General features: G+C 40.6%; 1 protein-coding gene across 3 annotated transcripts in view; it reads right to left on the bottom strand.

Moving 5' to 3' along the window:
• The window catches only part of cpsf1 (cleavage and polyadenylation specific factor 1), a 42,979-nt gene extending 30,200 nt beyond the window's left edge, over nucleotides 1-12,779 (bottom strand). For 2 of the 3 annotated variants that reach the window (XM_036565875.1, XM_036565873.1), the window contains exons 1-14: nucleotides 12,696-12,779; nucleotides 11,632-11,797; nucleotides 10,644-10,671; nucleotides 10,063-10,196; nucleotides 8,873-8,953; nucleotides 8,611-8,762; nucleotides 7,744-7,890; nucleotides 6,285-6,424; nucleotides 4,013-4,123; nucleotides 3,702-3,795; nucleotides 2,822-2,909; nucleotides 1,347-1,487; nucleotides 1,117-1,168; nucleotides 225-319 (exon numbers count right to left, since the gene is read on the bottom strand). In XM_036565875.1, coding sequence (XP_036421768.1) covers nucleotides 225-319; nucleotides 1,117-1,168; nucleotides 1,347-1,487; nucleotides 2,822-2,909; nucleotides 3,702-3,795; nucleotides 4,013-4,123; nucleotides 6,285-6,424; nucleotides 7,744-7,890; nucleotides 8,611-8,762; nucleotides 8,873-8,953; nucleotides 10,063-10,196; nucleotides 10,644-10,671; nucleotides 11,632-11,775 — 1,407 coding nt within the window. In that variant the 5' untranslated portion in view covers nucleotides 11,776-11,797; nucleotides 12,696-12,779. The remainder of the gene's footprint in view (nucleotides 1-224; nucleotides 320-1,116; nucleotides 1,169-1,346; nucleotides 1,488-2,821; nucleotides 2,910-3,701; nucleotides 3,796-4,012; nucleotides 4,124-6,284; nucleotides 6,425-7,743; nucleotides 7,891-8,610; nucleotides 8,763-8,872; nucleotides 8,954-10,062; nucleotides 10,197-10,643; nucleotides 10,672-11,631; nucleotides 11,798-12,695) is intronic. The other variant, XM_036565874.1, reaches the window with a different exon arrangement.
• Nucleotides 12,780-13,958: the final 1,179 nt, after the last annotated feature.

A 13,958-nucleotide genomic window follows, 5' to 3' on the forward strand; every position in this document is an offset into this window, starting at 1 on the left:
AAAAAAAATGGTGGCATGCAGCCATGAAAGTGTTGCCATGGTGACAGCATTACCAGCATGAACGAATGATTATCAGAAGAGAGCTGTAGGAATGTCGACTGTTCAAAGTGGAAAAAGATACAACTTCAACAATGAAAGTTTGGCGTCCAAACTTTTGTCTTCTGCTAACATATAAACAGCATCACTGCTGTATAATTACACTCTGGCACAGTGTAGAATCCCACCTCGAATGAGTAGGTGGCCAGCTGAGTGCCTGACTGAGCTTCACTTCCATAGACCTCAATCTCGTCCAGTTCGTCCGGCAGAGACCCCTTTCCTGCTACAGACACACACACAAATAATCCCTTAACCACAATACAAACTTACATATATATGAACACCTAACTCACTACGGACACATTCGTACCCACTACAAGCACATTTAAACCCACTAAGGGGGCATTCGTACCCACCACGGGTGAATTTGTACGCACTAAGGGCACATCCGTACCTACTACGGCTGCTTTCTTACCCACCACTGGTGCATTCTTACCCACTATAAGTGCATTCTGACCAACTATGGATGCATTCCTACCCACTACAGGCGCATTCTTACCCACTACAGGTGCATTCTTACCCACTACAGGTGCATCATTACCCACTACAGGTGCATCATTACCCACTACTGGTGCTTTCTCACCCACTACTGGTGCTTTCTTACCCACTACAGGCGCATTCTTACCCACTACAGGCGCATTCTTACCCACTACTGGTGCTTTCTTACCCACTACAGGCGCATTCTTACCCACTACAGGCGCATTCCTACCCACTACAGGCGCATTCTTACCCACTACAGGTGCTTTCTTACCCACTACAGGTGCTTTCTTACCCACTACAGGCGCATCATTACCCACTACAGGCGCATCATTACCCACTACAGGCGCATTCTTACCCACTACAGGTGCTTTCTTACCCACTACAGGTGCTTTCTTACCCACTACAGGCGCATCACTACCCACTACAGGCTCTTTCCTACCCACTACAGGCGCATCATTACCCACTACTGGTGCTTTCTTACCCACTACAGGCGCATTCTGACTCACAACAACCACAAACACTCTACTGATACACTCTTACCAGCCCAATTAGCAGTGGAGTCCACTCGTTTCTTTTTATTTGGTGGCTCTTCCTGAAAAGAGACAAAGAACAGTGGAAATTTAAAGAATCCATTTAACAGGCAACACTATATCTCTGAAAAACAACACATCATAAATTTAGAAAGAAAAATAAAATATGAAATACATACTAAATGAAAATTTCATTTCAAATTCAAAATCAATTTACAGTATCTCCCCCATCAGGCTCACCTGCTTGTCTTTCTCTTTGTCCTTCTCCTTGTCTTTGCCCTCCTCCATGGGCGTCTCCTGCAGTTTCTCTGTATATTTTAACAGTAGAGAGTTTCCCAGCCTGGAGCCCAGAAACATATAGCCCGGCTCCATGGTAACCATCTGAACAGACATAGTGAGCATAAGAAACTAAAAACATGTGACAGGGTTTAAACGCTACCAGTTTGTGCATGTTAACATATCTACAGATATTACCATCCTACAGCCTAGAGGCAGCCAATATGACTATATTTTAACTATGGTGATCTACACCGGTCAGGCATAACACTATGACCACCTCCTTGTTTCTACACTCATTGTCCATTTTATCAGCTCCACTTACTATATAGGTGCACTTTGTAGTTCTACAGTTACAGACTGTAGTCCATCTGTTTCTCTGATACTTTGTTAGCCCCCTTTTACCCTGTTCTTCAGTGGTCAGGACCCCCATGGACCCTCACAGAGCAGGTACTATTTGGGTGGTGGATCATTCTCAGCACTGCAGTAACACTGACGTGATGGTGGTGTGTTAATGTGTGTTGCGCTGGTCTGAGTGGATCAGACACAGCAGTGCTGCTGGAGTTTTTAAACACCTCAGTGTCACTGCTGGACTGAGAATAGTCCACCAACCAAAAATATCCAGCCAACAGAGTCCTGTGGGCAGCGTCCTGTGACCACTGATGAAGGACTTGAGGATGACCAACACAAACTGTGCAGCAGCAGATGAGCTATCGTCTCTGACTTTACATCTACAAGGTGGACCGACAAGGTAGGAGTGTCTAATAGAGTGGACAGTGAGTGGACACAGTGTTTAAAAACTCCAGCAGCACTGCTGTGTCTGATCCACTCGTACCAGCACAACACACACTAACACACCACCACCACGTCAGTGCTACTGCAGCGCTGAGAATGATCCACCATCCAAATAGTACCTATTTTGTTAAAAAATTGATTTAAAAAAATTTCTGAGCATGTTGTGAATATTGTTAGTACTTAAAGAACACTGGCCAACTGCATGTTTTATTATGAAGAAAGCAAAATTAATCTTATTTCATTAAATACATGTCGAATAAAAAGAAAAAAGACTGTGTTTAAATACTGTGATACGTATCATGTACTGTGAAAATGTCTTTAAATATCATATGATATATTTTGGCACATTGCAAAAACCCACCACTATTAGAGCCGCTTTCATACACGCACTTTTACCAGAGAATTCAGTGGTAATTAAACAGGGAATGGTTTAGTGTGGCCACAAGCAATTTACCTGCACAAGACCAAGACAACTACCAGGAAGCAGAGGGTTAATGTTTGAACAGCCGCCAAAACATTACGGGAAATACAGCAACGTCTAGATTGCAGCTGGCAGAGCTGAACGTCTCTGTGTTTTTAACTGAAATAATAGCCTTATCACATATGGGGGCATAAAGCTGCACACAGAGCTTAGTATCACTTACGCATGTGGTCAGGACACTGGCAGCAGCCTTGTCGAAGTGGAACGCCCGCACACTCCTCATTCCATCCGTTATGAGGGTCAATACATAACTACAAACACAAGAAAAAACACTCACATTATTTACACTAATCATAAAGTCTATCTGCTCTGATGGGACAGATGCTTCTAGAACGTTTACCCACAAATACTGTAAGTCAGTCACAGCCCAAAGCATCCAGCTGGCAACACGAGGTTAAATGTTTGTACAACAGTTATTACAGTGACTTACTCCAACCCCTGCACTAACAGTATTAGCCAGCATTATACCATTCTGTACATATTCTAATGACTATTTCTCAGTTTAGTTTTTAGAAAAAACATTTTTTATCTGTTTTCATTATGGTTGCCATGGCCACATGTTTGTAAGTCGTACGACAAAATTTAAGCATTCTGGGTCAAATTGCATGTGTTGTTAATTTTTTTAAGTGAAAATAAGTTAACACATCCTCTATGGAGAACACACTTCTGCACAGTTTAATGCATGATTACTGTTTATTTGCTCATTGGACGATCATTGTTATTAAATTATTATTATTAAAAATTTTAAATAAATTATTTATTTAAAAAATCAAAATAAAATTATAAAATCAAGTAATATAAAATTAATTCAATAAAAGTTTAATTCAATTAAACGTATTTATTTGAATTGAATAAAAATTAATTAACATAAAATTATTACAACTACAGAGGTCAAATTTTTGCATATGACGAACTGGATGTATGTGATCCAGTAATACATTAGAAAATGACTCAAAAATGATTTGAAAATATTAGTGTTCACACCACTCTGGAAAAAAACCCCAAAAACAACCTGTAATGTGAACGCAGCCATTGCAACTCACATTTCTCCTCCTTTGAGAGAGATGACCATTTTGTCTGAGGTGATGAAGGCAGCCTGAGAGCAGTCCAGGGTCAGCTTCACCTCCTCCTGAACACCTGAGGAACAACAGTAAACACAGGGCCGGATTACTGAACAGGGATTAAGCCTAGTCCTGGACTACACAGCATTTAGAACAGAGATTTTCCACTGAAAGGAAAACATATTCTGTGATTCGGCTGCCCAGCATATAAACACACACACACATCTCTGAAACAAACAGTCTGGACCTTCTCAGAAAACAATAACCAAACAACAGCAGTGCAGAGTGCTTACGGAGAGGGAAAGCTGTGGTTCCGTTGGTCTGGCTGTTGAGGGACACTCCGAAAGGTGGGACGCTCTGGTTAAGGTAGAGTAAGGAGTTCACTGCAAACACCACCACACCACCTGCAGCAGAAAACAAGGCATCATTATCAACCCTTTTATGAGCAGAGCCAGATGAAAATACAGCAGAAAATAAGTCTTAAAGTCTATATCAGAGGTCACTAATAGGCGGACCGTGGTCAGAGTCCGGACCCAGGCGCTGTCCTATGCGGACCTGGACTTATAACCGATAAACTATGGAGAATTTGTTAATTTCGATGGGGTGGTCCTGTTTTAATCAGCGTAACTTTTCTAGCCTTTACGGCAGCTTTAGTGGCCCGGGAGACTCACAGACCAATCGCATGAGTGACGCTACTCAGCCAATCAGATCTGTGCATTACGATGAGCACTAAGACTTGAGTGAGGGACGCACACACAGGGACGAGGGGAGAAACAGCAGTCAGAGAAGAAAGTGAGTCAGAGGGAAGTTATTTCACATGTTGTGATCTAAAAAGAGAAAAATGACAAATGTTATTGAAATATGACTGAACTGCACTTTATTTGATTTGATATTCAGTTGTTGACTGTATAAGATGTTGATATACCTACTAGGCTACTTCAGTAAACAGTATATGGCACTGAATCATAATGCAAGTTAGACATTATGATGTTCTGGACCTCTGCTTGAGGGAATTCTCTCTAACAGGACCTTATTGAATGTTAATTAAATACCCTTGATCTATATCATGGAAAACTGAATTTTCCTGACTTTTCTGAAATTAAAGTGTTCGATGTAGTTTGTAAACTTTGTCTTTTAAAACATCTAAAGGTTTTACCCGAACCATACAGTCCATATATGGAAGCAGCAAAAACAGCCTGTTCTGAATTCTCCATTTTTGTGATGTCACACAAAAACCACCATATACATATATCCACCTATTCAGCCTAGAGCAGTTTAGCTTCGCCCACTCACACTGAGGTTATAAGAAGAGTTTCAGTCAATGTTGCTTTTTCAAACAGACACAATACAGGGCGGCCAATCAGAACAGAGCTCATTTACATATATCAGTCTTGAAGGCGCAGTAACATAAATAGCCTGTGTAGTTTTTAGGGATAAAGAGAGGCTGAAACTGGTCATGGATAAATAAATCATGACTGTTTTCAGTACATAAACCACACAAATATTGTAAGTGGCGCTTAATGAAATAAATAATAAAATACAAAAAAAAGGTAAGACATTGGCAAAAAAAGGAGGCAAAACGAGTTCTCTGCATGCCATACAAGATTTGTTTTGGTTCCAAAAAGAAGCTTTCAATGAAAGGGAAAGCCTTTAATCTAAAACAGAAAACTTCACACATCTTACATGTCTACACTACATTTTAAATAAGGCCATTAGACCTTTAAGTAATTTTCTCATAAATTATAAATATTTACTGTATATTCTGCACTTGTTTTACACTGTTGTGTATCGACACTATGCAGTCCTGTGTAACGTCCTGCTGTTGTGTGTCGCACCACCTGGCCTGAAGAACAACATTGTAATGTATACAAGTTATATGTAGAAATCACAACAAAGACCACTTGACTTGACCTAAAACACAGTAGCCACGTTTACATGCAGCCTAATAATCCGTTAATCCGACTAATAGCACAATCGGAATAGAGTACGTCCATGTAAACACCTCAATCGGAACAGTCTAGTCTGATTGAGGCCATTCGGAATACAGTTTCTATCCGACTGATCGAGGTGGGTAATCCTGTAAATAATCTGTTAAATAGAAGAATAATATCCGTGTAAACGCCTGTATCTGATTACATTCCCTATCAGAAAGTTTAAGTCCGTTCTGATCATGTTCGTCACATCATAGTGAGAGTTTATACCGTTCAACATGGCGGAGCAGAAACTGGTCTGCAGAGGAGACGAAGTTTATGCTCTGATCTTTAAAAGACGGCGGTGGGACGGACGTCCAGCTTATGCGTCTCAGAACACGACGTCTTCCTCTCGGCCTTCTTTAATAAGGACATGTGAAGGACGTTTTCTTGAGTCTGACATCATTTTAAAGTCATTACAAACACAAGCACTGCTCACTGCTGCTCATCTCACTCCGACTGGACTCACGTGATGCTGGTTGTCATGGTAATGTCTACACTAAGCAGTTCTCTATGTATGAATTATAACTCTACAGATGTTAAATGAACACTGGTTTGACTTGATTTGACTGGCTGGATCTTGAGAAATTCTCACCTATGGGTTTGGGCACAGCCATGACCTGAGTGCAGTCGAAGGGGAGGTTACTGAGAGACCAGATAACAGGATGGACCTTCTGCATGATGTTCAGAGAGATGGCCACGATGCTGCACGTGTCCTGACGAACAGCCACACGCCTGCAATAAACCCAGAAAGAACCACACATTTAACAGGCTGCTTCATTAGGCCATGTGAACAGGGCAGGTGGCTACACTCTCAGCAACAAGGGCTCTATAAACTCAACAGAAGAACCATTTTTGTCGCTTTACAGAAACATTTTGTAAAAATGAAAAACATGTATCTCCAAAATGGTAATTTTATAGGAGAGGGCAAAAACCGTTTTTAACTTTTAATGTAAGTCAATGTAAAGAGATTTTATTCCAAGCATTTTTGGAGCATTTCTGTTGGTCCATTCATCGTGAAATGTCCACACAATATGAAGGACAGCCGTCGTGTTCAAATGATGTAGTAAAACATAAATTGACAAAAATGGAAATAGTGTTTTTCTTTGGACAGCGACGAGATACAACACACTTTCCATCATAGCAAAAAAAAACCTAATTAAACATGCAAAGAACCAATTATGCCCACACACGGTTCCATTTCTAATCATTGCCTTTACTAAAGAACCATTTTTTTAAGGATGTTCCACACAGTCCTGAAAACAATAAAGGTGCCAAAAACAGTTGTTGCTCAATGCCATACAATAACTATTTTTGATACCCTAAATAAACATTCAATGAATGGTTCTTTGGAGAACCGTTTAGGCAAGCAAAATGTGAATGTGGGGATCATTTTTATAGTTTAAAGAACCTTTGCAGTGTAAAAGTCCACTGAACATTTAAGGGTTCTTCACACACCCAAATCTCTTTATCAAACATTTTTTTTAAGAATGCAGCAGGAGTGTAGGCTTGTGCCTTTATACCTATACAGGACTTATTTGCAGGTAAAAAACTGCTTGTTACACTGTAATGAAAATACAATCTGGTTTCTACAGAAAGAAATATTAAGGAGTATTTTTGAACCTAAGGCTGGCTTTACGCGGTGAAACATGCAACCTTAGATAACTACATTGCACATGGGTCGCATAATGTAAAGCATCCAGCAACTCACTTGAAACTCAGCTGCAACTGCTGCATGTGTCTCAACTTTGATAGGGTATTATAGAAGTGCAACTATCAAGTTGCACAGAAACTATGTTGCAGGCAACTCAGCATACAACTAGTTGCATTAAAGCTTCACTGTGTAAAGCCAGCCTGAGAAACAACCACAGAAACAACATAAAAAACCCTGCTGGCATTTATCACTAAAGACAATTGGTGGTCAAATCAGCACCTGCCCATCAGCTTCTATTGTAAACGTGTTTTGGGTTATGATACAGATGTGTGACAGAGCGATCAGGCTGAGAAAAGCTGTACTGTCCTTTTAACTCTGCCTAACAGCTGATGGAACATACCCCGGCCACGTCTGGTTGGGCTCATACAGAATCAGCAGAGTCGGCTCATAGTAACCATGAAGGAACTTCATATCAATGATGTTCAGGAGCTTCTCATCCAGCTCCCGCACGTCGATGATGTAGCTGGGAAGAAAACTGGACTTCTGCCTGCAGGAGGAGAAAATATTAAAAACGTCAAAAGACAGTCAGGAACCGGCGTGTTCACATACTTCAAAATCCAACCAAAGATCAACCACAACATCACAGAGTCACGCTGTGATTTCCAGCATGTTTTCCTGAAAAGTGGGTTTTTTTTACCTGATCACACACTGACAGTTATAAAACACACACTAATAGGGTTTATTTACCTCATTATACACTATTAAAAATGATTTATTTACAGAATTTTTATTAGAATTTTATTGTTATGTTTTTATCTCTCCTTGTGAGGCACATTGAGGTGCATTTTAAGGTTTGGAAAGCGCTCTACAAAATAACATGTTAGCAAATCTTCTCTTCACTGGATCATTTTTAGGCAAAATATTGTTGATACTTGACAAATCTTATTATTATAACAATTATATCAATTATAATTATTTTTTTTCCTGACACAATACTGTGGGGGGATTAGTTAAATGATGTATTGATTAATCACATGCCAGTGTCAAACTTTATCAAATGCTCTTTTTGTAAAAGAACAAGCATTTGGTCTGTTCAAGTACTCACGATGTTCACAATCTACTCAGAAAAGCAAATCACGACAAGAGAATTTGTCACAATACCATTTATCTATTTTCAAACTGTCCACTTCTAACGCCACAGCATCAGTAGCATCACATCTTCAGCTAATCTAAGACAGCGTTTTAAGTTTTAAAGAGTTCTCCGTACCCCTCTCCCACGATTCCCTCCTGCTCATCGGTCAGCGTGTCCTTTCTGAAGGGCAGAACCACCAGCTGCGTGCCGTACACCAACATCACCGCACAGCGGTTCTCCGGGTCCACGCGCACAATGGGGATATGCACATTCTGTACAAAACCATCCTGAAGACCACAAAGAAATATGAATACATACAAGTTATATATTCAACAGCAGATACATAAGAACATAAAGCAGAGCAAAGCAGGAGATTTACAATAAACATAAAACACACCCTCAGTTCAGGCTCTTCAAAGAAGTGCAGTGAAAGAGTCTTCAGGTCGTGCGTTCCCGGGTCGTACTCCACCACCGAGAGCTGCCAGGAGAAAAACAGACAGAGACGCCGCCTTCAAATAGGGCACAATTTCAGTTTTTCCACTGCTAGGCCCAATTTCCACATCTTAATTCTATATAAAATGTATGTGTCGGCATCGGCAAAAAAGTCAGAGACCCCCTACATTTATGTAATTTTGAGTCTAAATGAGTCATTAAGCTCAAGCTGTTCATTTTCCCGGTTTCAGGAAAAAGCGAATACATTTAATGGAAAATTATGCAGAAGCCTCAACAAGTGAATATAATATTGAATATGAACGTATATACATACATACATACATATGTATATATATATATATATATATATATATATATATATATATATATATATATATATATACATATATATGTGTGTGTGTGTTCAGTGTTCAGTGAGTCTCTCTTTATTCCAGCTTCCATTTTTCTCAGGAGCCTCACTTTCAGCTCCTCAAAGAATCTGCAGACACACCTCCAAAGTTCAGTCTTAGAAGCTGGTTGATCATTTTCTGAAGTGATCAAACACATTCAGTGGTGTTGAGGTCTGGACTCTGGGGTGGTCAGTCCATCGTTCAGCTTCTTTGTTTGATGTGTCCGTCTCCTTTTCTCAGTGAGGTTCTTCTTGATCAGCTACACATCCTTTCAGACCCACAGCGCTGAGTCGTCTTCTCACAGTGGAAGGATGGACAGAAACACCTGTGGATGTTTTCAGATCTGAAGCAGCTTGATTTTCTCCTCTCTCTCAGAGATGAAAGCTTTAAGTGCTGTTTATCTGATGGGGGGCAGTTTTGGTGTCTACGAGGTCTTCCAGGTGGTCGTTAGGAGCCCCATTTTCTCTGTAGCTTTTAATCCAATTTTGAACTCCAGTTTCAGAAACTTCTCTTTTTTCATTAATTTTTCTTTTACCTTCTCCTCCTTTATCCGTGTGGATTATCTTAAATCTAACCTCCTCACAAATATCTCCTAAAAAGTCAACAACTAGTACCTAATGGCTATTTTGACCGGAAATTAAATAAACAAAGGGTGGGCTCTGACTTCTTCACAGTAATGAATGTACACAAAACATAGATATATTGGTATTGATATATCCCAAATTGGCGCATCCCTAATTTTTACCTTGGCGTCTTTGAAGCTGAGAAGCAAAGCGTCTCTGTTGGTGCCCACGAGCTGAACGCTGGCCATAGACATCACATTACCAAAGAGGGAGAAGGACGCCACCTGCTCCAGCTTCTCCTTACGGCTCTTCCCATCTGAGAGGTCATCACAAGATCAGTGCAGCCAACAGAACCAGCGTTATAACACATACATTATTGCGGCTGTAATATCAGTACTGCATTTATGCAACACTGCTGCTGACAAAGTGTTATTGCTGAATATTCTGCACTACTGTATTATTTATGCTGTATTTCTGTCAGTTGGCAACTTGGCAGGTATCATTGTATGTACATTTTATGTACACAAATAAGTAAACTGTATGGATTATTCTATTCTTTATAATTATTTTCAGGCTTTTTTCTTGACTTTATTATTATTATCAAGCTCAAAGTTGAACTAAATCTCAAATTCATACAACGATGATAAAGATATTCCATATTATTTCATCAACAAAATCGCAAGACATCCAATACATTCCGCTTTTGCCCCGAAAACAAGTTTAAGTGAGTAAAAGAAAGACAATTAGAAACGTCTACCCTTACCTGACGGCTTCTCTGTTTTCGAAGAGCTCTAAAAACACAAAAAAAACAATATTATTTATTTATAGCACAGAACTAGAGATGGACGATACAGCAAAAAAAAAAATCACGATACTTCGTATATATATATATATATATATATATATATATATATATATAAATATAACATTTCACATGCTGCGCACTAAATCCAACTAACAAGGACTGAGCATGCAGGTAGCCTATCACAGGACATACACAGCCATAATATTAAGAGCACCTCCTTGTTTCTACGCTCATTGTCCATTTTATCAGCTCCACAGTTTTACTCTGTAGTTCTACAGTTACAGACTGTAGTCCATCTGTTTCTCTGTATACTGTTCTTCAGTGGTCAGGACCCCCATGGACCCTCACAGAGCAGGTACTGTTTGGGTGGTGGATCGTTCTCAGCACTGACGTGGTGGTGGTGTGTTAGTGTGTTGTGTTGGCATGAGTGGATCAGACACAGCAGTGCTGCTGGAGTTTTTCAACACTGTGTCCACTCACTGTCCACTCGATTAGACACTCCTACCTTGTCGGTCCATCTTGTAGATGTAAAGTCAGAGACGATAGCTCATCTGCTGCTGCACAGTTTGTGTTGGTCATCCTCTACTTCTTCATCAGTGGTCACAGGACGCTGCCCACAGGACGCTGTTGGCTGGATGTTTTAGGTTTTCAGTCCAGCAGTGACACTGAGGTGTTAAAAACTCCAACAGCACTGCTGTGTCTGATCCACTCAGACCAGCACAACACACACTAACACACCACCACCACGTCAGTGTTACTGCAGTGCTGAGAATGACCCACCACCCGAATAGTACCTGCTCTGTGGGGGTCCTGACCATTGAAGAACAGTATGCAGAGAAACAGATGGACTACAATGTGAAACTATATGGTCAGTGGAGCTGATAAAATGGACACTGAGTGTAGAAACAAGGGGGTGGTAGAGGTCAAATTAACCCTAATAACAAACCTCGAAATCATGAATGATCCTGTAGACGTAGAGCTGAGATGTTCCAGCCACCACCAGGTTCTTCTCTTCGCTCGAGATGAAGTTGCAGTAGACGGAGAACTCCAGGCCGGTGGGCGGGTGGGCCTGCCGGTACACAGCATACATCCTGCAGCCTCCAGCTCAGCACCTGAGGATCAGACAAGACCTGTTTCAGCTCCGCACTATTAAAACAGATGGTTCTTCAGTAAAGGGAACAGTTCTATTAAGAAGAACGAATTGTATATAGAAACTTACATGGTTCTTCGCATGGTGAAATGGTTCTTCAGATTGTCAGAGAATATGGTTCTATACAGAACCTTTTTGAAAATGGTTCTATATAATACCAAAAGGGTTCTTCTACTGTAACAAGACTGACATTCTAACAACAACAGAACCCTTTTTGGTGTTATATAGAGCCATACACAGCACGTTCTCCATCTGAAGAACCATTTCACCATGCAAAGAGCCATCTAAGCACGAAAAAGTTCTCTATAGAACTCATGGTTCTAAACAGAACCATTCCTTTTACTAAAGTACCCCTGAAGAACCATCCTTTTAAGGGCGTACCGAGGCATCAGACTCGATTACACCAACATATACAGATCTAAAACGGCTCTGTATCCGTATGTGAAGCTAAATGAGAGCTGAGTTTGGACGAATTTTCCGTTCCACCTTAAATGAAGCAGCATTTACATTCAGGCAACTCAGGCGCCAGAATGTAACCGCTGCACCATTTAAGGTGGAACGGGAAAATTGGAATTAAAAAGCCAACTTTGGCTTCGTCTTTCTAATCCACAACTTATGTAAGAAGGTACGTAGTTTTATTTAAAAGGCGAGTTAGAGGAGTTGTGTTCAGTGTCCATCCGCTTCGGCTCATGTTAGCGTGTTAGCCACATGCTAACGTGCCGACGCGAAGTTGTGCTCTTTCGTAGACACAGATAATTGATATTTTACTCTCGGTATACCGTCATTTATCAGCGTATCAACTTCATATCCGACTCCTCTCCCCCTCTCTGCTACAAAAGCACAGTTATTAGAGAAATTACCAGCAGAACACAAACGGCTAGCAGGCTAACAACAACAACGAGCCATTCATCGCACTTCCCACAATCCCCAGGGTCAGTCCAAAAGGCTTTGTTCCAATCTGCCTACTTGGGTTCTGTGCTCTTGTACACTACCTAGTGTAAACCTACTCACTCCGTAGCGGCACGACCTGTGTACTTGTACACTAGATAGTGGACTCTAATAAAAACACTGATTAATGTGAACGTATCTGTTTCCCAGTACGCAGTTCCAGTTAAAGGCTGTGTACTTGTACACTAGCTAGTGCACTCTAGTAAGAACACTAACTAGAGTAAGCCGATCAGGTTTATGCAAAGGTAAAGCTTGTGTACTTGTACACTAGACAGTTTACTCTATGTAAGCTAATACGTTTCCCAGTATGCAGTTCCAGTTAAAGGCTGTGCACTTGTACACTAGCTAGTGCACTCTAGTAAGAACACTAACTAGAGTAAGCCGATCAGGTTTATGCAAAGGTAAAGCTTGTGTACTTGTACACTAGACAGTTTACTCTACGTAAGCTAATACGTTTCCCAGTATGCAGTTCCAGTTAAAGGCTGTGTACTTGTACACTAGCTAGTGCACTCTAGTAAGAACACTAAGTAATGTCAACCTATCAGTGTCCCAAAAGGCAGTAGGGTTAAACCTGCGTACTTGTGCACTAGCTAGTGCACTCAAGTAAGAACACTAAGTAATGTCAATCTATCAGTGTCCTAAAAGGCAGTAGGGTTAAACCTGCATACTTGTACACTAGCTAGTGCACTCAAGTAAGAACACTAAGTAATGTCAACCTATCAGTGTCCCAAAAGGCAGTAGGGTTAAACCTGTGTACTTGTACACTAGCTAGTGCACTCAAATAAAAACACTAATTACTGTAAACGTATCTGTTTCCCAGTACACTATCAAACACAGTCAGTTAAGGGCTGTATGCTTGTACACTAGCTAGTGCACTCTAGTAAGAACACTAACTAGAGTAAGCCTATCAGGTTTATGCAAAGGTAAAGCTTGTGTACTTGTACACTAGACTGTATACTCTATGTAAGCCTATAAGTTTCCCAGTATGCAGTTCCAGTTAAAGGCTGTGCACTTGTACACTAGCTAGTGCACTCTAGTAAGAACATTTACAAATGTAAACCTATCAGTGTCCCAAAAGGCAGTAGGGTTAAACCTGTGTACTTGTACACTAGATAGTGCATTCTAGTAAGAACACTAACTAGAGTAAGCCGATCAGGTTTATGCAAAGGTAAAGC

Source organism: Colossoma macropomum, unplaced genomic scaffold, assembly GCF_904425465.1.
Source record: "Colossoma macropomum unplaced genomic scaffold, Colossoma_macropomum, whole genome shotgun sequence".
Classification (NCBI taxonomy): Eukaryota; Metazoa; Chordata; class Actinopteri; order Characiformes; family Serrasalmidae; genus Colossoma; species Colossoma macropomum.